This window comes from Gracilinanus agilis, chromosome 5 (assembly GCF_016433145.1).
Source record: "Gracilinanus agilis isolate LMUSP501 chromosome 5, AgileGrace, whole genome shotgun sequence".
NCBI classification, from domain to species: Eukaryota; Metazoa; Chordata; class Mammalia; order Didelphimorphia; family Didelphidae; genus Gracilinanus; species Gracilinanus agilis.
This window is the reverse complement of record NC_058134.1, coordinates 20,732,390-20,753,097: the sequence shown is the minus strand read 5'-3', so window position 1 is coordinate 20,753,097 and position 20,708 is coordinate 20,732,390. Positions and strand designations below refer to the sequence as shown.

At 47.3% G+C, this 20,708-nt stretch overlaps 1 protein-coding gene across 1 annotated transcript in view; it reads right to left on the bottom strand.

Annotated features, from left to right (window-relative positions):
* The window catches only part of ENTPD3 (ectonucleoside triphosphate diphosphohydrolase 3), a 45,787-nt gene that overhangs the window by 21,665 nt on the left and 3,414 nt on the right, over positions 1-20,708 (bottom strand). The window contains exons 2-5 of the mRNA XM_044678871.1: positions 18,089-18,336; positions 10,201-10,372; positions 4,964-5,091; positions 517-634 (exon numbers count right to left, since the gene is read on the bottom strand). Of these exons, the coding sequence (XP_044534806.1) occupies positions 517-634; positions 4,964-5,091; positions 10,201-10,372; positions 18,089-18,336 (666 nt within the window). The remainder of the gene's footprint in view (positions 1-516; positions 635-4,963; positions 5,092-10,200; positions 10,373-18,088; positions 18,337-20,708) is intronic.

Below are 20,708 nucleotides of genomic sequence, written 5' to 3'. Positions count from 1 at the left end.
CCAACCCCCTCCCCAAGACGCCCCAAAGAGGGGCTCTAACTTGGCCTGCCAGCGGTCCCGGAGAGCCTCTCACTCTTACTGACGGAGGGGACCCGCCGGGCGCCTTCCCGAACAGGGATGGGCGCCAGGATGGAGACCCTCTCAAGTGACAGGGCACTGCGCTCTAGCCCGAGGAGGGCCTGAGGGAATGGACTCCCGGAGCCGCTGATGTGGATCCGGTACCGGACTTGGAGTCAGGAAGAACCGGGCTCCGACCCCCCTTCATCCATTCCCTGGCTATGGCGTCACCTCTCTGGGTCTTCCCCTCCCTTCCAGACGGAGGTAAAGGGATTGACTCAAGGATGCTCAGGGATCAGCAGCATCAGCACCGGAGGCTCCCAACACCAGATCCTGCCCTCCCCGGACCCCCGCCCAGCCTCTGCCTATCCTGGTCATGGTGGAAGGCACGGCCACCCCTGGGGGACGCCCCGAGCCCTTCCTCTCCCTCTGCCTCCCGGGGCTGGAGAAGGCTCTTACCTTTCACGCTGCACCGGAACGTCTGGTTCACCACGCCTGTGTTGTTCTCCTTCTCCGCCGGCCACTGGTACACGTAGACGGTGGTCCTGGAGGATCCGGCGTCAAGCACGATCCCATACTAAACAGAGGTACAGCGAGGAAGGTCAGAGACGGACGGGTTGGGCCCCACAGAGTTCTCCACCGCCCCGCAGCTTCCGAATTCCATCGCTCAGTTTGGTTTAACCAGCACGAATTTGTTAGTCTGTCCAACTCTTCATGAGCCCATTTGGGGGTTTCTTGGCAAAGATCCCGGAGCAGTTTGCCATTTTCTTCTCCAGTTCATTTTACAGATGAGGAAAACTGAGGCAAACAAGATAAAGCGACTCACCCAGGGACAACAGCTAGTAAATATCTGAGGCTGGATTCGAACTCAGGAAGGCGAGTCTTCCTGGCTCCAGGTCTGGCAGTCTATCCACTGCAGCACCACCTAACTGCCAAGTTTGACACGTAGTTTCTCATTTAAGCCTCACAACAGCCCTTTTAGGAGGCATGAGCATCATTACCCCATTTTACAAATGAGGAAACTGAGGCCCAGAATTTAAAAATGGAAGGAAAACTAAAAATTCAACACAGTTTTAGTGGGCAGAAACAACTGAATCTAGAACCTAGTTAGTAAGAATACTTAGTTAAAATGAGAAGCTAGCAGTAGCAGCCCTCCTTCTACCCCTGACCCCATTCTGGTGCCTTAAATCATAAGGAGCCCAAAGCGTGAAAGAGTGGAGAGACCATTGGACTTAGAGTCAGGAAAACCTGGGATCAAATCCCACCTTAGACCCTTACTCATTGTATGACCTTGGAAAAGTCACTGGTCAGAATTTTCTCCAATATAAAATGAGACAGGTTGGATTTAATGACCTCCAAATTCTCTTCTTATTTGTTCATCTATGATCCTTTTTCTAGGATTCTATTCATTAAATTTTAATCAATTTAATAATAAAAATTTAGGTAAAAACAACTAATTTTAATTAGTTAAAAACACTCTTAGGTTCAATTATGAGAATGCACCAATCTGGTAACCAAGTTAAAACAATCACCATATTAACCTTTGAGCCAAAAGCTTAAGGACAGTGACAGCTTCTAACCAATGTTTCACAAAACAGTCACATCAATTGCGAAATCAAATTTCTCCTATAAAAATAACATGCTGGGGGCAGCTGGGTAGCTCAGTGGATGGAGAGCCAGGCCTAGAGACGGGAGGTCCTGGGTTCAAATCCGGCCTCAGACACTTCCCAGCTGTGTGACCCTGGGCAAGTCACTTGACCCCCATTGCCTACCCTTACCACTCTTCCACCTAGGAGCCAATACACAGAAGTTAAGGGTTAAAAAAAAAATAGCTTGCTAATCAAAACAAACAAACAAATAAAAAAGGAGGATAGAGGTGAGAGTTAGAGTCTACTAAGGATATTTGAAACCTCATTCCTGTTTTTCACTAGATGCGCTCTCTGACTTTTTTTTAGCATCATCTTGGCCACGTTAGTCCTGGAGAAGCCAATGTTGGTTTACATCACTAGTTGAAGAAGTCTCAGGCACTTTCTTTTTATCTCTAGGATTTTATGACTATGAAATGCCAAAAGACTTAGTTAAACCCTAACTTTAAGACTTTAGATATCCTGTTTCAGAAATGGTTAAATCAAACAGAAAGTTCAAAAAATAAAATATTATGGATCTAAACAGAATATTGGAAAAACTAGATTTGATAGAGTAGTAGTGGTTATTGAATGGAAAATTTAAAGAATACATTTATTTTTCAGCTTCATACAGTACCTTTCCAAAAACTGATCCACATGTTATGCCATAAAGAACTCATAAATAAATGCAGAAAGGGAGACATATTAGAAAAATCCTTTATAAATCATAGCACAATAACAACTATGATCAATTTAAGGAACATGGGCAAAAGATATAGCTCTAAATGGAGGCAGATCTAAGTTTGATGTATGGAGAAAAGTCCTGAATAATTAGAGGTATCTAAAAGTGTAATGAGCAGCTCTGAGATGTCGTGTGTCTTCTTTCCTAAAGGTCTTCAAGCAAATACTGAAAAACTACTTTGATATATTGTAGGGGGCATTCTGATTCATGTACAGCAGTGGTTCCCAAACTTTTTTGGCCTACCGCCCCCTTTCCAGAAAAAATATTACTTAGCCCCCTGGAAATTAATTTTTAAAAATTTTAATAGCAATTAATAGGAAAGATAAATGCCCCTGTGGCCATCACCGCCTCCCTGGATCACTGTAGCACCCACCAGGGGGCAGTGGCGCCCACTTTGGGAATCACTGATGTACATGCTGGACCAGATGGCTCAGATTCATGATTTTATGACCTTGAGACTCTGAAAGACACCACAGGCTCTTTAAGGAACCGATGCTGAGATCCCAGGCTGGGACACTCTCCAAAAGACATCCTTGTAAACAATTGTGCCCCTGGCACTCTGTCCTGCCAAAAGCAGTTTAATCAGCAGAGTGCAGAGGCACCCTAGAAGTCTTGTTATTAAAAAACAAAAACATCCACCCTCCCATGCACATAAAAGCCAGATTACAAAACAAAGGATTAAAAGATGAGTCCTGCCAAAATATGGAAAAGTATTTGGTAACAAGGCTTTCTGAAGAGTCGCATTCTGTTCTCTGTTGGGCTAGTCTAACCTGCCTTTTAAAGGAATGAGGGACTTCAGAAGCACAGCCCCAAGGAGAGGGCATTTCTGATCCCCTCCAGCTCTAGCTATATAACCTGATTTTATCTCTCTGTAGTGGTTTCCTGCTTTATAAAGCAGGGCCTTTGGTTCCCTTGAATTTCAGCATTAACACTGTCTGGAGAAGATACCCGAGAGCTTTTGTCTCACCAGTCATGGGAAAACAAGCCAGCATCCTACACAGGAAGCCAAAAGACAACAGTAAAAGAGGTGTGGTATGCATGTAGGTACAGATGCTGTACTATGATTGTCGAAGCAGAGACTTGTTAATGGAACTTTTTTTTTATAGAGCTGGCAGGAACCTTGGAGATAATCTAGACCAGTGATTCCCAAAGTGGGCGCCACCGCCCTCTAGTGGGTGCTGCAGCAATCCAGGAGGGCAGTGATGGCCACAGGTGCATTTATCTTTCCTATTAATTGCTATTAAAATTTAAAAAAAATTAATTTCCAGGGGGCTAAGGAATATTTTTTCTGGAAAGGGGGCGGGAGGCCAAAAAAGTTTGGGAACCCCTGATTCTAGACCAATCCCTTTATTTTACTTTGGAGGGAACAGACCTAGAAAGGGTGACTTTCCTAGGGTCACACAGAAAGTTGGCAAGAAAAGCAGGACTAGAATCTGGGATTCCCACCTCCCATTCTGGTGTTTTCCCCATCCTGCCACTCTAATGAAGTAAGGGATGCCCATTACATTCCTAAACACTAGTCACAGCTTCTAAGTGGGACACTTTCCATGCTCAGCTACCAATTTCAAAGACCAGCCCTGCCCGTCACCCCCCCAAAAGAAAATGAGACAACAGAGTTTGGGTTCTGACTTTAGCCCTCATCCCTAGCTTTACACAGAAGGACTAGATTCGCTCTGTAGAACCTGGAAACTCTAAGGCTAGGCTGGGGTGGTAGAATCAGATTCTGGGGGTTTGAACCCTACTTCTACCTTGTTCTCGGACAAGCATCTTTTACCTCTCTAGGACTCAGTTTCCTCATCTCTAAAATGAAGGGCTTAGCCTGGATGACCTTGAAGATCGCTACTAGCTCATGAGTGACTCAACTTGGCCTACAAATGCTCCTCAAAGTGCCCTCGTGGATGGTTGGGGGGGGGGGTGTCTCCTCCTGTCCAGTCTTGTAGTCGCTTCTCCTCCGGCACCATCAAACGTTACCTTTCGCCAACAACTCCCCCAGAAGTCTGGAGTAAAAAAGGCCGGATCAAAGCAAGGGTGGGGATTTTTCAGCTACTTCCAGCCTGGCCACAGGCTCACGAGACCACAAATAAGAGAGTGGGCTGGAGCGGAGGAGTCCCAAGTGAGGGCCGAGAGCTCTCGGGGGAATTCAGGGTCAGATTATTCAAGCATGTTCGGTTCAACCGGCACCGCCTTGGAGGATGCCAAGATGAAACGGCCCCTGCCCTGCAGGAGTTGGCATTCCGCTGGGTTCCTATTTATTTCTTCAAAGCCTGTCGCGTTCTCTACCCGCCCCGCATTAGACTCTGAGCTCCCGAGAGGGCCTCTATTTTCCCTTCTTTTGTATTCCCAGCCCTCCATGCGGTGTGACAGTCACCTCCATCACCCAGGCTTGCCCAGCCTTCTCCAAACAGACCCCGAAAGGGTGCCTCTCTCCCTCCCCTCTGGCCATCTCCCTTTGCCATCCCTGAACAGACGGGAGAGTTTCTCTTCCTTTAACCCAGAACTTTTAAACAGCGCTGTGGAGCTAATAAAGATCTCTTCTTACCTTCATGCCTGGGGCCAGGACTTCCTTCTGGTTGATCTGAATGAGTGTTATGGCCATCAGCACAGCCACGCTTACAAGCAGCACCACCAAGGCAACCACGGCAGGCGTCCGGGAGAGAGCCTTAAAGCCTAAAATGGAAAGACCCCCAAATACGTATAAGGAGACACGTAGGATGTGCTCATCAGCCATTTTGGAGCTGAGCATCTCTGGGGAATTGACCTTAAGATGAAGAGCTATAAGGGCAGCTGGGTAGCACAGGAGATAGAGAGCCAGGCCTGGAGACGGGAGGTTCCGAGTTCAAATCTGGCCTCAGCTACTTCCTGGCTGTGTGACCCTGGACAAGTCACTTAACCCCCATTGCCTAGCCCTTGCCACTCCTCTGCCTTGGAACCAATACCTGTATCAATTCCAAGACAGAAGGTGAGGGTATAAAATTTTTTTAATTAAGAACTAAAAGGAAATTTAGAGACCACCTAATTCATTTTTTTTTTATCTTGCAAAGGAGAAAACAGCCCTAGAATGGGGAAGGGACAAAGAAGTAATAAAGAACAGATCTGAATCCAACTCTTCTGATTTCAAATCTCTCCCTTTTTCTGCAGTCTCTCACTACAGGACTTTGCTGCTCCCATGCCCCTCCAGCTTTACTGAGTCTTACAACTTCTTCTTTTTTTTTTAAACCCTTAACTTCTGTGTATTGGCTCCTAGGTGAAAGAGTGGTAAGGGTGGGCGATGGGGGTCAAGTGACTTGCCCAGGGTCACACAGCTGAGAAGTGTCTGAGGCCAGATTTGAACCCAGGACCTCCCGTCTCTAGGTCTGACTCTCCATCCACTGAGCTACCCAGCTGCCCCTGAGTCTTACAACTTCTAAGGAGGCAGGATGCGGCTTGGTAAGAGGATCCCCTTTTCAAGGACAGTGTGGCGAGAGGAGAGAGGGCTACAGGTTGTCCGTCTGGTGGAAAGGTCAGCAGTATAAAGGCATCTCCCCAGGAGGAGCCTGCTAAGCTCTCCCTGGACCCAAGAAGGGGGTAAATCACCCTGGCAAGCTTAGGTCTGGGGTAAGGTATCAATTCCCCTGGTCCTGCGTTCTTCCTTTGAATCTTTAACTCCATATTAAGGAGGATTGATCATTCATAGCTGGTTTATGCACCTGGCTAGACTATGTGTTTTTTTAACTGGAAGAGGAGAGAAGCAAAATGAATAGATAGAGAACTAGAGAGAGGAAAGGGGCCCCGCAGAGACTCAAACTTGAACCACACATCCTGGACCCAGAGAAGTTCTTGGACCAAGGAGGAGCTGAAGAGAGCCGAAGTATGTACTGTGAGTTATGTGGACTGTGCAGTTTTGAGGAAAAGGGCCAACTTTCTAGATCAGGGATTCTTAATTTGGGCTGCATGAACTTTTTAAAAACTATATTTGAAAGCTGTGTGTCAATGGCATCTGTTTCCTTTATAATTCTGTGTGTTTTATGCATTTAAAAACATGACTCTGAGAAGAGGTCTTTGATCTTCCCAGACTGCCAAAGGGGTCCAAGACACAAAAAAGGTTAAGAAACCTTGCTCTCCTGATAACTCTAGGCCAGTGAGTCCCAGAGTGGGCGCCATCGCCCCCTGGTGGGTGCTGCAGCGATCCAGGGAGGCGGTGATGGCCACAGGGGCATTTGGGGTTGGTAAGAGGGTGGTGATAGTATGTGATGGGGGCGCTAAGTCATATTTTTTGTGGAAAGGGGATGGTAGACCAAAAAAGTTTGGGAATCACTGCTCTAGTCCAACTATCAATAATATGGAATTAGGTCTTGATCAATGATACATATAAAACCTAGTGGAATTGTGTGTCGGCTAAGGGGGATTTGGGGAATTTGGGCGAGAGGGAAAGAACAGGAAATATGTAACTAGGGGAAAATATTCAAAAGAAAAAGAAAAAGAAAAAAGAAAGAAACCTTGCTTTCAAGGCTCTAACTGCTTTACTCTTGGGAGAGAGGGAGGGACTCTCCATCCCACAGTAATATCAGTCACTGAGAAGACAATGAGGACCCAGCAGGATCACAGTCTGGTGTCTTAGGGTTCTAAATCCCAAAGTCTCTAACCAGGAAAGATCACTTTACTTCCCCAGGTCTCAATGTTCTCATCTGTAGAATGGCAATAAAGTGACGATCCTTAGGTGATCACAGAATCAAATCTGGTCCCAAAATCAAATGAGATAATTAATACACAAGCAAAGCTATTTCGAAGAGTATCAAGTGCTCTAAAAATATATCTGAATCTCCTCTGGCTGAACAGGCCCACTCTCCTCTACTGAAGGCACATGCTGTTCTAGGGGATGGAATCTTCTCAGCGTTCCCATCAAGGATGTCCTGTCCTTCGGAACAGTAAATTCTGGGTGACTTGGTGGTTGGAAGGCAGCGCTACTAGCCTGAGGCCACCGGCCCAGCCAACGCCTCCAGATTGCCCATTTTCTCTCCATTTTGACCCTTTTTTCTCTTGTTGGCGCCTCCTTGCTGGAGAGGGAGTCGCTGAGGAGATAAGAAAAGAGTCTCCCTGCAAGCCTTGCTTGTCCAGCCTGGCCTCTTCGGATCCTGGCCTTATCTGTGCCATTTTATCATGTTAAATCACATGTCCCAGATAACCTTTCCCAGACCTTCCCCCCACACAGGGTGCTTTTTCTAAATAATCCATAATAATAATAATAACAAGAAACATTCCTTGAACACTTTAAGGTTGGTAAAGTGCTTTACAAATATTTTCTCATCTGATTCTCACAACCACCTTCCAAGGGGGAGCTTTATTATCTCCATTTTATAGGTGAGGAAATATATAAGATATAAGGGATGTGACAAAGGTCATGTAGCTGATAAGTAAGTGTCTGAGGCTGGATTTGAACTCAGGTCTTCCTGCACCCAAGTCCAGCACTCTTTCCACGGGTCGAGTCCCCTTGTGGGGTGGGAGGATTTTTCTAGCAGGATCTTTCTCTAGATGGCAGAGGGTCTCTCTAGCACCTCTTCCCCTTGGCGAGAAGGCTCTTGACCTGTTTGGGATGATCCCCATTTTCCTTCATTTCCTCTATTCATTTCTTCCTTTATCCTTCATTCCTTAATGATCATTAATCATCAATTTCAAAATCTCCAAGTATAAGGCTGAGTCGGACGCCATCTCCAACACGTATTAGCTGTGACCTTGGCCATATCCCCTACCCTCTGTGTGCCTCAGTTTCCTCCTCTGTAAGGCAGGGATGATAATGACTGCAGGACCTATCTCGGAGGGTCATCGTGAGGATCTAAGGCTATTTCTAGATCCCAGAAAGCGAGCTGGGAAGGCTGTAGAGGCAATAAGAAGCCCCCCTTTTCTGTGCCTCCTCGGGGAAGCTACAAGGAAGGACAATGGCATCCTGCCCCCCTCAATCCGGCCTGGAAACCTGGGCTACCTCGAATGGGAGAAACAGAGGCGAGGCGAGAGGTCTTGCCTAAAGCCGCCCAGATGGAAGCGCCAGAATGCAGGCGGTCCTTCTCCCTGCACCTGCGTTGCCAGGTAACAAGAGATGCGGACTGAGTGCCAAGGTCGCACTAGGGCAGGTTACCGTCGTGGCTGTTCATCCCTCCAGCGACATCCGTGCTTGGAAGAGGCACAGTCGGAAAATCTTGGGGGAAAGAGCCCCAGATCTGGCCCCCAGAGGCCTGGGTGCAAATTTGGATTGTACTAGCTTGGACAAGTCATCGCATCACTTTCAGCCTCAGTTTCCCCCCTGGAAAGAAGGGGTTTGGACGAGATGTTTTCCAAGCTTCTATCCCTCGGATGCCCCGATGAGCTTGCCCGGAAGCCCGGCTTTACCTCCCTCCAAGGCCCCGCAGGGCGAGCTTCAGCCTCAGAGCCACAAGGCGCTCCTTCCCGGCACGATGTGAGCCACAGAGAGCAGGAAGAAGAGACAAAAGTCACTCCAGAAGAATTTTCCCAGAGGGTGACTTCATGGAAGAGAAGGGCCTGCCTCTCGGGCAAGTTGTCTCCTGCCCTGCTCAAGGTGCACCCTGGCCCCTGGAGACTTAGTAAGCTTGAATCATGGGAGATCCGCTCACTTCTACCCAGAATGAGTCAGCCTGCTGTTCCATTGCCATGAATACGGGCGTGTCCGGGGGAAGAGAAGGACCAGAGGTGATGGCACGTTTGGGAGATGCTTCCTGGGAGCACGGAGGTCAGGAGAGAGGGAGCCTGAAATCCTGGGGGGCCGGGGGAGGCATGGGGTCTCACTGGAGCAGATTTAGAGCTGGACAAGACAAGAGAAGCGATCGAGTCCAACCCCCTCATTTTGTAAATGAGAAACTAAGGCCAAGGAAGTGACTTGCCTAAGGTCACACAGTCTGAGTGTCTGCGGCAAGAGTCGAACACAGATTTTCCTAACTCCTAGCATGCTGCCTCTGCTGTCTCCCTCCCCCTCCCCAGGGATTTCAAAGAAAACAGACTGGGAGAGCTAATATCAGGGTGCTGTGATGGTAACTGGGGACAGGAGGGAACTGGGTTCAAATACCATATCTGGCCTTCCTTAGCTCTACTGTGACCACAGGCTTCCGATTGGAGCCTCAGTTTCCTTCTCTGTAAAATGCAGGACAATTGGGCCCTGCCTGTGTGCCAGGTTCTGTACTAGGTGCCGGGACCCCAAACAAAAGCAATACCCTCCCCTCAAGGAGTTTCCATTCTCCTGAGAGGATGGTAATCCTGGGAGCAGCAACTTTATAGGGTTATTATTGTTGTGAGTCTCAGAGGAGATGCTCATAAAACATGCTGCCAACCTGAAGGGCAGGTCCAATTCGGATGGTGTCATTCCGTGAAGCTGATGCCCTGGAAGCTGTCACACACGGCAGAAAGCCAGGACTCGGCCTCAGAGGAATGGGCTCTTCTGGGGTCCATTGGGGCACGAATTAACCTCAGAGCTTATCTAGCCTGACTCTGTGTGTGTGTGTGTGTGTGTGTGTGTGTGTGTGCGCACTTAACCCTTATTCTGTCTTAGAATCGAAGCTGTGTATTGATTACAAGGCAGAAGAGCAGTGAGGGCTGGGCAGTGGGGGTTAAATGACTTGTCCAGGGCCACACAGCTAGGAAGTGTCTGAGGCCACATTTGAACCCAGGACCTCTTCTCTCTAGACCTGGTTCTCTATCCACTGAGCCCCCTAGCTGCCCCCATGACCCTGTGTTTTTACAGATGAGGAAACTGAGGCCCAGAAGAGAAGTTTCTTGCCCAAGCAAACAAGTGACAAAGCACATGTTGCATGTCATCTGAACGCCCCACAGTATCTGGCTCTGCGCTAGGCACGTAACGGCCATTGACGAAGCTACGGATTGAGCTGAAGAATTGCAGCTTGATAGTGTCAGAATTGAGATCATCCATGAGGTTATCTCTAAATGAGAGCTTCATGAAGACCTTCGACTGAGGGAAACATCATCCAATTAGCCTTCAGCTCATCTAATGCCTTTTCAGCCCTTATCGGTCAGCCCTTCGAGATAAAGACGAGCGAGGGCCGCGGGTCGATGTGGGGGAAGAGAGCAGGGCAAAGGAGGCGAGGAGAGCTTCATCCATCCCCTCGGCCCCGACGGGTTATCCATGATGGCTTCTTGCCTTAACCTCGTCGTCCACAGCTCTTATTTTCCCCGACTTTCACCGTGAAGGAGTCGGGAGATGCCGTCCTTTCAGCAGATAGCCTGGCCGTGTGGGACTGGGGGGTGGAAGAGTGGGAAGGATCATCCACAATTCTTGGCCCAGAGTAGATGTTTAATAAACAGCTCATGGATCGGTTGACATCAAGTCAGTGACCTTGAGCAAATCATTTCCCTCTCTGGCCTCAGTTTTTTAATCTGTAAAGTAAAAGGATTGGACCGAGTGACCTCTAAGGTACCTCGAAGCTCTAGATCGATGAAATGAATGAGAATCACACCATAGCAAAGCCACCAGAAAATAATGCCCATTATCTAGTCATAGCATCATAGATTCTTTTTTTTTAAAGTTCTCACCTTCCATCTTGGAATCAATACTGTGTATTGGTTCCTTAGGTGGAAGAGTAGTAAGGGCTAGGCAATGGGGGTCAAGTGACTTGCCCAGGGTCACACAGCTGGGAAGTGCCTGAGGCCAGATTTGAACCCAGGACCTCCCATCTCTAGGTCTGGCTCTCAATCCACTGAGCCTATCCAGCTGCCCCCAGCATCATAGATTCTATCTCCCCTAGCAACGACTGAACTTTCCTTTATCTCCTATGACTTAATACAAATGCTATTCATATCTTGACTCCCTTTACAGTGAAAGTCAGGAAAAAGAAGAGAAGGAAAAGATGAAGTCAAACAATACACCAAAAATAGATGATCTGTTCTGTTTGTGAAGTTTTTTGTTTGGAGGAAGTTTTTCTTCATTTGATCATAGTCTTGGATGAGGATGGAACCTTAAGGGCCATCTAGTCCAACTTCCTCATTTTGAAGATGAGGAAACTGATCCCCAGGAGGTTAGATGACTGGACCAAGGTCACACAATGAAAAGCAGAGTTGGTATTTGAGCCCAGATCCTTTGAAATTGGTTGTCTTTCTCACCGTGCACATTACCTTCCTTGAAAACTGTAATCTATCAAAAAAGAGATAGAAGGTCTTTGGTGGCTGATGTGACCATCCAGTTGGTCATCCATAAGTCCCTTCTCTACGGCCATGTTACATCAGCCATTCGTCCGCCTACACCATCCCCACCTCTCTACACCCAGTGGTGACCTTCTACTTAGCACAAGGCATCGGGCTCGATGCCAACACCAACTCTTGTGTCTGGTGGCTGCTCAGCCTCTACGTTCTACATTTCCTCTTAAAGCCAGAGTCAATGAGACACGAAGCCGGGCCATTCCTAATGGGGACCAGCGTGCAGTATTTGCAGAGTGGGATCCTCTGATGAACTTGCACCAAGTTATAATAAATAAAAGAGAGTGCAGTCTTTAGCTGTTTGCCAGGGAGCCATGATGGCTGACTGAGGAGAGAAGGACAGCTTCCTGCTAAGTTCAGAAGTGAAACAATAGCTTCCCTTGGCACTGACTTCTTGGGGCACCGATGGAACAAGTCAATTTGGGTTAAAAATGTACTAAGTCCACAGAATCAAAATATTAAGAACCAGAAGGAAGCTTAGAGATCCTCTATTACAGAGGTTCTAAAATGGAGGCAGGCAAACTTCAACAAAATTATTTTGATAATTAGTTCCATGTCGTTTACTTCCTTTGCAGTCCCGTGTATTTTATTTTGTGCACTTAAAAACATTTTTCTGAAAGGGGTTGTAGGCTTCACCAGACTTCAGGGATTCCATGACATACACACACACACACACACACACACACACACACACACACACACAAATTTAAGAATCCCTGCTCTCTCACGATCCCTTCATTTTACCTATAAAGAAATGTTAGATGACTTGTCCAAGGTCTCACAGTAAGCAGCAAAGCCAAGTCCTCTGACACTCAAGCCAGGGTTCTCTCTGAGACCCTTTGCTCCCTCTTGGATGCCCATATTCCAATGTACCTGTGAGCTCATCCAATTCACACAGCTTCTTAATTCAAGCGAATTAATTCAAGAGACGCTGCCCTATTTTAATTTCCAAGTGTCTTTTAGGATAACTGAAAACAGCCCAATCTAAGGTATAAAAAAGTCTAGGAGCATCTTGTCCTCTAAATCCTTCCAAATTGGGAAGACTCATTTTCCAGAAGAAAAAATATTTCCTAAGTCAAGGAAGCCACGACCAAAGAAAAGCCATCCCAGAGAACATCTGTTTATGAGGGGCTTCTAACATGGAAGGGGCTAGCATAGCATAGTGGAATGAATTCTGGTGTTGGAGTCAGAGGACCTGGGTTCAAATTCCAGGTCCTTGGACAACTCACTCTCTGGGCCTTAGTTTATTTGTGTGTATAATGAGGAGGTTGGATTCAATGTCCTCTAAAGTAACTTCCAGTTTTAATCTATGGTTCTATTAGCTTCCAGACCCCTGATTTTGCCAGTTGACTTGCCTGGAGGACCTCAAGAAGAGAGCTGTATGTACAGGTGATGGGTTGAAGGATGGGTTGAGGGAACTGGGGATTTTTAGCCTGGAAGAGATTCAAGGGAAATATGATAGCTATGTTTAAGTATTTGAAGGACTGCCCTTTGGAAGAGGGATTAGACTTGTTTTGCTTAGTCCTAGTGGGAAGAATGAGAGGAAGTTGAAGAGAGATCGATTTGGGCCAGATGTCAGAAAAGGCTTCCTAACCTTCATCGTTATCCAGAAGCAAAGCAGGCTGCCTTGAGAGGTGAACCTCCCCAGAGGTGCTCAAGCAAAACCACTTGTCAGGTGAGTCTTATATGTGCGTGGATTGGGCTAGATGGCCACCGGGGCCCTTCCCAACACTGAAGTTATTTCTGTGAAACTTGCCTGTGAAAATGCTTCTTTCCAGCAGTTTTCACAGCAGGAAGAGGCATTTTTCTTCTGCTCTGGGTCCAAAAATGTCCCCAAAATACCTCACTGTGGGAGATGCCTTGCAGGTTATGCAGATAATGGGGAGGGGGCTTGGTTAAATATTTAAATGACATACTTCATACCTGGCTGTGGCACAGTTTGAGATTTCCATGATACTGGGACGGCAACTGTAAAAAAAAAACAACGCTGCCTAGTAACGCTGGGCAAAGTTTCCATTCATGCCCAGGTTGGCACCTCTGGATGAGTGTCTTACGTGAAGGAGGTAGGTGTACATTTATTTCAATTAGATTATGCAGATAACTTACTAAGAAAAACTGGACTTTATTAAGTGCTTGCAAATGTGTAAAGTACCTCACATAACTGGATGTATGTCATGGTCTTATTTGAACCTCCCAACGACCCTGAGGACTATGTTCTATTGGGCCCCTTTTATGGATGACAATAACTGACATTCATATATGATTTCAGGTTTGCAAAGCACTTTCCAAACATTATCTCATTTGAGTCTAAATCTTGAGGCCTCAGTGCAGTGGGAAGAGGAGTGTATTTAGAACTTGAAGACCTGGGTTTGGACCCCAGCTGGGTCTCAGTTTATCTCATTTGAAAATGAGAGGATAATTAGGCAAGATGATCTCAAAGAACCCTTTCCACCTCTGACAAAGGTCTAATTACTCAAATTTATAAGGAGCTAAATCAATTGTACAAAAAATCAAGCCATTCCCCAATTGATAAATGAGCAAGGAACACGAATAGGCAATTTTCAGATAAAGAAATCAAAACTATTGACAAACACATGAAAAGATGTTCTAAATCTCTTATAATTAGAGAAATGCAAATCAAAACAACTCTAAGGTACCACCTCACACCTAGCAGATTGGCTAACATGACAGCAAAGGAAAGTAATGAATGTTGGAGGCAATGTGGCAAAATGGGGACACCAATACATTGCTGGTGAATTGGTCCAACCAATTTGGGAACTATGCTCAAAGGGTACTAAAAGACTGCCTGCCCTTTGATCCAGCCATACCCTGCTGGGTATATACCCCAAAGAGATCATAGGGAAAAAGACACGTACAAAAATATTTATAGCCGTGCTCTTTGTGGTGGCAAAAAAATTGGAAAATGAGGGAATGCCCTTCGATTGGGGAATGGCTGAACAAATTGTCGTATCTGTTGGTGATGGAATACTATTGTACTCAAAGGAATAATGAACTGGAGGAATTCCATGTGAACTGGAAAGACCTGCAGGAATTGATGAAGAGCAAAAGGAGCAGAAACAGGAGAACATTGTACACAGGGATGGATATACTGTGGCACAATCAAATGTAACAGACTTCTCTACTAGCAACAATAAAACGATCCAGGGCAATTCTGAGGGACTTATAAGAAAGAACACTCTCCACATTCAGAGAAAGAACTGTGGGAGTAGAAACACAGAAGAAAAGCAATGGCTTGATCACATGGTTTGATGGGGATATGATTGGGATGTAAATTCTAAGTGATCACCCTAGTGCAAATATTAATAATATGGAAATAGGCGTTGATCAATGACACATGTAAAACCAAGTGGAACTGCTCATTGGCTATGGGAGGGGGGTGGGAGGAAGGGAGGGAAAGAACATGAATCATGTAACCATGGAAAAATATTCTAAATTAATTAAATAAATAATAAATTTCAAACAAAAAAAAGAACCATTTCCCTTTTCAATCTGCAGTCCTATGATGCTCATAAAAACAAAATCAGGTAAAAACTACTGGTAGCATTAGACCCATTTTACTGAAAAGGAAACTGAGCATCAAGCAAAACCAGAAAGGCTGAGGGTCTTGCCCAGGGTCACACAGCTTTTAATTGCTGGGAACCTGGATTCCAAATCAAGTCTTCCCGATTCTGAGGCCTGACTCTCTCTGACATGCCACAATATTTCTTCTAAGTCCCAGATTTATTGGTTAATTTGTTCTGGGGTCCATTGAGAGTCAAGGGGACCATGAACTTGGATGGGGGGAAATTTACATCTTGATCTTCACTAACCTCTATCTGCAATTTAACATTTCCTTCTCTTATTTAAAAATATGATTTTGAGAAGGCCTCCATAGGCTGTCAAAGGGGTTCATGACCCAAAAAAGGTTAAGATTCAGGGTATGATTTAAGCTGCCATCCATTCCCCGAAGGTTCAAAGCCATCTCTTCTCCCAGATACTAACCTGGTTGGTCACAGGGCTGGCGGGAAAGAACAGTAAACATCTTCCTTTTTTTAGCTGTAAGGGAGATAAAAACCATGTCAAGACAATCCTTATTTCCATAGATATCAGCTGAGTGAAAGCCGAAGTCATTTGCACATATTTAAAAACACGTGCTTCAGGCCTTCGCTCTTCCCCCCTCTAATGAAAGCCTCATGGTGGCAGGTGATTGGAGGGATTCGGACCAGGTGAAAGAAGCCAAGAATCTCAGCGTTTCAGAGTTTGAAGAGTCCTTGGGGATCAGCAGGTCCAAGTCCTTTAATTTTCCATAAGAAACTGACCTAGAGGGCTTGCCTAGAGTCACACAACCAACACACATTGGGGTGCAGCTCTTCTGAGTTTCCTGGGATGGGCCACCAATTTTTCTACCACTCCATGCTGATATCATTCTGCGAGTTGGTGCAATAGAGAGCGCTGGGTCTGAAGTCAAAGTTGACCTCAGACACCAGCTGGATGACCATGGGCAGGTCACTGCACATTTTTGCCTCAGTTTCCTCCTCTGTAAAATGAACTGGAGAAGGAAATGGCCAACCACTCCAGTATCTTTGCCAAGAAAACCCCCAATGGGGTCCCCAAGAGTCAGAGCCAGCTGAAAAATGCCTAATAAGTGAACAACCTATACCAGATAGGAGGGTTCAAAACTACTTGGAAGAGATTGCTTTCTGCAGCATTCATATCCCTCAATGTTATTTATGTAGATGAATACTTTGTCTAAATTCCTTAAAGAAATAGATGGATAGGTCAATAAATAAGAACTTTAAATTTAAATTAAAAAAAAACTTTAAAATTTAAAGATTTAAAACTCAGGAAGATCTGAGTTCAAATGATGCTTATTAGCTGGGTGACCATGAAAAAGTCACTTAAACCTCTGCGCCCCTCAAGCAACTCTATTTCTATAAATAGACTATAACATGAAGAAGATTTCACTCAGGATTTCAACTCATTTATTTAGGGTTTGTACCCTGTCAAATGCTCAGCCATTAGGCTATAAGCTACCCAGGAGCAGGAATTTGAACATTTTTTGTTTTCAGTGTCTAGGACATAGTAGACATTTAGTCTCTCTTTGTCTGTCTGTCTGTCTGTCTGTCTGTCTGTCTCTCTCTCTCTCTCCCTTCCATCTTAAACTCAATACTGTGTATTGGTTCCAAGGCAGAAGAGCAGTAAGGGCTTGGCAATGGGGATTAAGTGACTTGCCCAGGGTCATACAACTAGGAAGTGTCTGAGGCCAGATTTGAACCCCAATCTCCCATTCCTAGGCCTGGCTCTCTAGCCACTGAGCCACCCAGCTCCCCCATGACATTTAATCTTTTTAAAAATTAAATTGACATTTAGGGAGCCATGGGAGCAAGAGTGGCACCTAGCTGAACCAGGAGTCAGGACTGAATTCAAATCCTGCCTCAGTTATTAACTCTCCTGGCCCAAGGTTAGTCCTTAAACTCTGCTTCTGTGTCCTCATCCGTAAAATGGGGACAATAATCCTCACCTCACAGGATTGTTGGGAGGATACAATGGGATAACATTTGCAAAGCAGTTTGGGAACTTTAAAGCACTCTATGAAGGCTAGTTATTCTTGTGCTGATCTTTATAGGGGATGCTTTGCCTTTTCTAATACGGAGGACGGCGGAAGGCTGTTCCTTAGGGGGCTGCGGCGACCCTGCTAACTCCGCTCTGGCTGAAACTTTCATTCTGGACCAACAACCACAAATCCTAGATGATTCTCAATGATTTGGAGCTAGAAGGCACATCAGAGGTGATGCAGTCCCACCCCCTCCTCCCCCGCAGACGATCTCTAAGGTCCCTTCCAAGCCCAGCCCTCTGCCCAGGGCTCCAGGAGCCTTCTAAAGCGAGCGAGGCCAAGATGGAAACCTTCCCGATACAAGGTTCAAGCGCCCTGCGCCCAGGCTGAGAGGCGAGCCTTCTGGCCGGGCGGGGAGCGCAGCGAAGCAGCCTCTCGCCTCTGGGCTTTCCGGCTCTCCAGTTCCGAGAGGCTTTGGAAGCTGTGCTGCTGGCCAGCATCTCTTGGGACGCTTAATGGCAGGCTAAGAAGGTCTCAGCCCGCTCCTGCCAGCGAAAGATGCAGGATCGGAGAATTTTTAAATCATTGTTTGCTTGTTTGTTTGTTTGCTTTGGCGGTCCGAGTCCCCGCTCTCCAGTGCTCCCGGCTACCCGCAACCCTACATCTATCCGGACTTCCTGCCATTCATTCTTTCCCGCGGCTCCACCAGCCTCCCAACTTTCCCCCAGGGGTTCGCTCGGCCCTCAGCTCTTCGCGGTCCCTGGAATCCTAAGGAGTCCCGGGCCATTTTATCTACTTTTCAGACAAGCAGTTCGCGCCCCGGCTCCCAACTCCCGAGGCTCTCCCGCCTCTCCCGCGCGGCGCCTAGGTTGCGCGCTCTCTCCGTCTCCCCCCGCCCCGGGCCTTCTGTCCTCCCCTTACCTGCCCTGGAGATTGAGGAAGGAAGCGAAGCTGAGGCAGGAGCTGATCCGATCTGTCAGCCTGTGGCCCGGGCGCAGAGAGCGGGCGGAGCGCAGGCGGCGGAGGCGAGCTGAGCAGCGTGGGAAAGGAGCTCCGGGAGGGTGGGGGGACACGGGGGCGGGGTAGGGGCTCCCCGCCTCGGGCGGGAGCCTGCGGGAAGGGGCGCAGCTTCTGCACCACTTTGCTATTGGCAGAGCCCCCCGGGCTTCCTACAGCTGGTCAGGACCCGGGACAGTCCGCCTCTAAGCTCCGCGGCTTCCAGATGGCAGGACGAGCTTCCAAGCGTGGCCCAGAGTGATTTCTCGCAGCCTCTCTTCTCTCGCCTCCGAGCAAAGGATGCTCCCTGGGCCCCGCCTCCGGCTCCCCAGCCTGCCTTGGGAAGGCGCCCTGTGGGTGCTGGGTGGGAAAGAATTTGGCACACGGCCCGCAGGGGACCAGGGGCAACCAGAGGGCACTGAATGACGCACAGGGCACCGGTACCAGCCTGAAGATCTCAGGATCATAGCAACAGAGCTGGAAGGACTTTTAGAAGTCCAACACGACGCCCTTCGTTTTACAAAAGGGGAAACTGAGGACCATTGGGAGAAGACCTCTGCCAGAGTCGAATGGGTAGAAAATAGCAGGGTTGAGCTTCAAATCCAGGTTCTCAGCCTCCAAAATCCACTCTCCCCCGGGCTACTTTGTCACTGCCTTCCCACAGTGCACCCATCCCCCAACACTTTTATATAAGTGAAATCGTGTTAGACAATGAATATCAAGCAAGGGCTTGAAAGGGAAGAAAAGGGGAGGAGATGTGACAAAAAGGCAAGGTGCGACCGCCAGGGGGGTGTGGAAGAGGGAAGAAGGAAGAGGGGCTGGAAGCCTGCCCACAGGTGCCCTGCCCTCAGGCGGGCACCGGCTCCGGTCCCTCTACCGGCTGGTCTCTGAAGTGGGAGTGGGAGGAGGGAATCCGATGTCTCCCCGCTCTCCTCCTACTTTGCACATTTCTACCCCAACAGCCCAGGGCCTTCAGTAGTCCTTGATCAAAGGACCACGAAAATTGGTGCTCAGAAGGAGTTGGGGGGGGGGGGGCGGTCAGCTAGCTGGCTGTACTCTCATTTTACAGAGGAGCTGAGCAAGGCTCAGAGAGATGAAGGGATTTCCCGAGACCACCCAGCTAGGAAGTGTCTGAGCCAGCCTTTGAACCTAGATCCTTTGGCTCCAAATCCAAGCAGGATAAGTAAGGCTCCTTCTGCTGCCCTCTGCCCATTTCTGGACTTGACTCAGCTATGGCTGCACATCTCCGCAGGAGCTGGGGATGAGACCCATAAGCCCCACTGCTGAAGGTGGAGGCTCACCCCAAACCTGAGAGTTCAGACTGGGATGTTAGGTCTGGCCCATACCCTGGCAGGGTAATTTTAGGCAAATCCTTTTGCTCTTCTGTGACTCAAGTTTCAGTCTCTTGTGTGAAATGAAGTCCAAAAAGCTTTTCTTCTTTTTTTAAATCAAATTAATTTTTATTTTAAAATATTTTTCCATGTTTCCATGACTCATTTTCTCTCCCTCCCCTCTTCCTTGCCCCCTCCCAGAGCCGACAAGCAATTCCACTGGGTTGTACAAATGTTATCCCTGGATACCTGTTTCCATATTATTCATTTTTGCTATAGAGTGAAGCCTAAACTCCAAATCACATCCCCATATATACATGGGATAAGTGATGTCATGTTTTTCTTTTGCATTTCTGCTCCCACAGTTCTTTCCCTCAATGTGGTTAGCGTTCTTTCCCATAAGTCCTTCAGGAGTGTCTTGGCTTGTTGCATTGCTACTAGTAGCAAAGTCCATTACATTGGATTGTTCCACAGTGTTTTACTTTCTGTGCACAACCTTCTCCTGGTTCTGCTCACAAAATGGCTATTATCTAAGGTGGCCATGGAATCAGATCTGTGAGCCACCTGGAGGAGCCTGGGAGAGAGTGCTGTGAGGCATCGTCCACTTATTTGACCAAGGCTGGCGTGCCCTCCCCGCCTCCCTCCTCATCTCCACCTCCGGCTTCCCCCGCCCCCTTCCAAGTCCCAGCTGAAACTTCGGCTTCTAAAGAAAGCCCTTCCCCATCCTCCTCAATGCTGATGCCTTAGACACTACCTGGGCGACCTGAGACAACCCATTTCACCTCCCAAGGTCTTTGTCCCTCCATTTGCAAAATGACAGAATGTTTCCGTTAATTAAAATCTCTAGTTTTTTCATTTTCAGAGGGAGCTGACCAACATGCTGCGACCTTCCTGACTCAACTGCCCAGGAATTGTGTGAAGCCCAGACACTGTTCACTGGTCACCCCTCACTCTCACTGCATGTCTAACCTGCTTCTTTTCTAGGCAGACAATCTTTGAACACAGCCTTTATAGCCCTTCTCTCAGTTCTTTGTGATTGCAAATGAAATATCTGTAGAACATTCAGCACAATGTCGGACATATTGGAGATTCTTAATAAATGTTTCTTCCCTCTCTCCTCCTCTCCTCTATTGTCCTTCTTCCTTCCTTCTTTCCTTCCTTCTTTTCTTCCTTCCTTCCTTCTTTCCTTCCTTCCTTCCTTCCTTCCTTCCTTC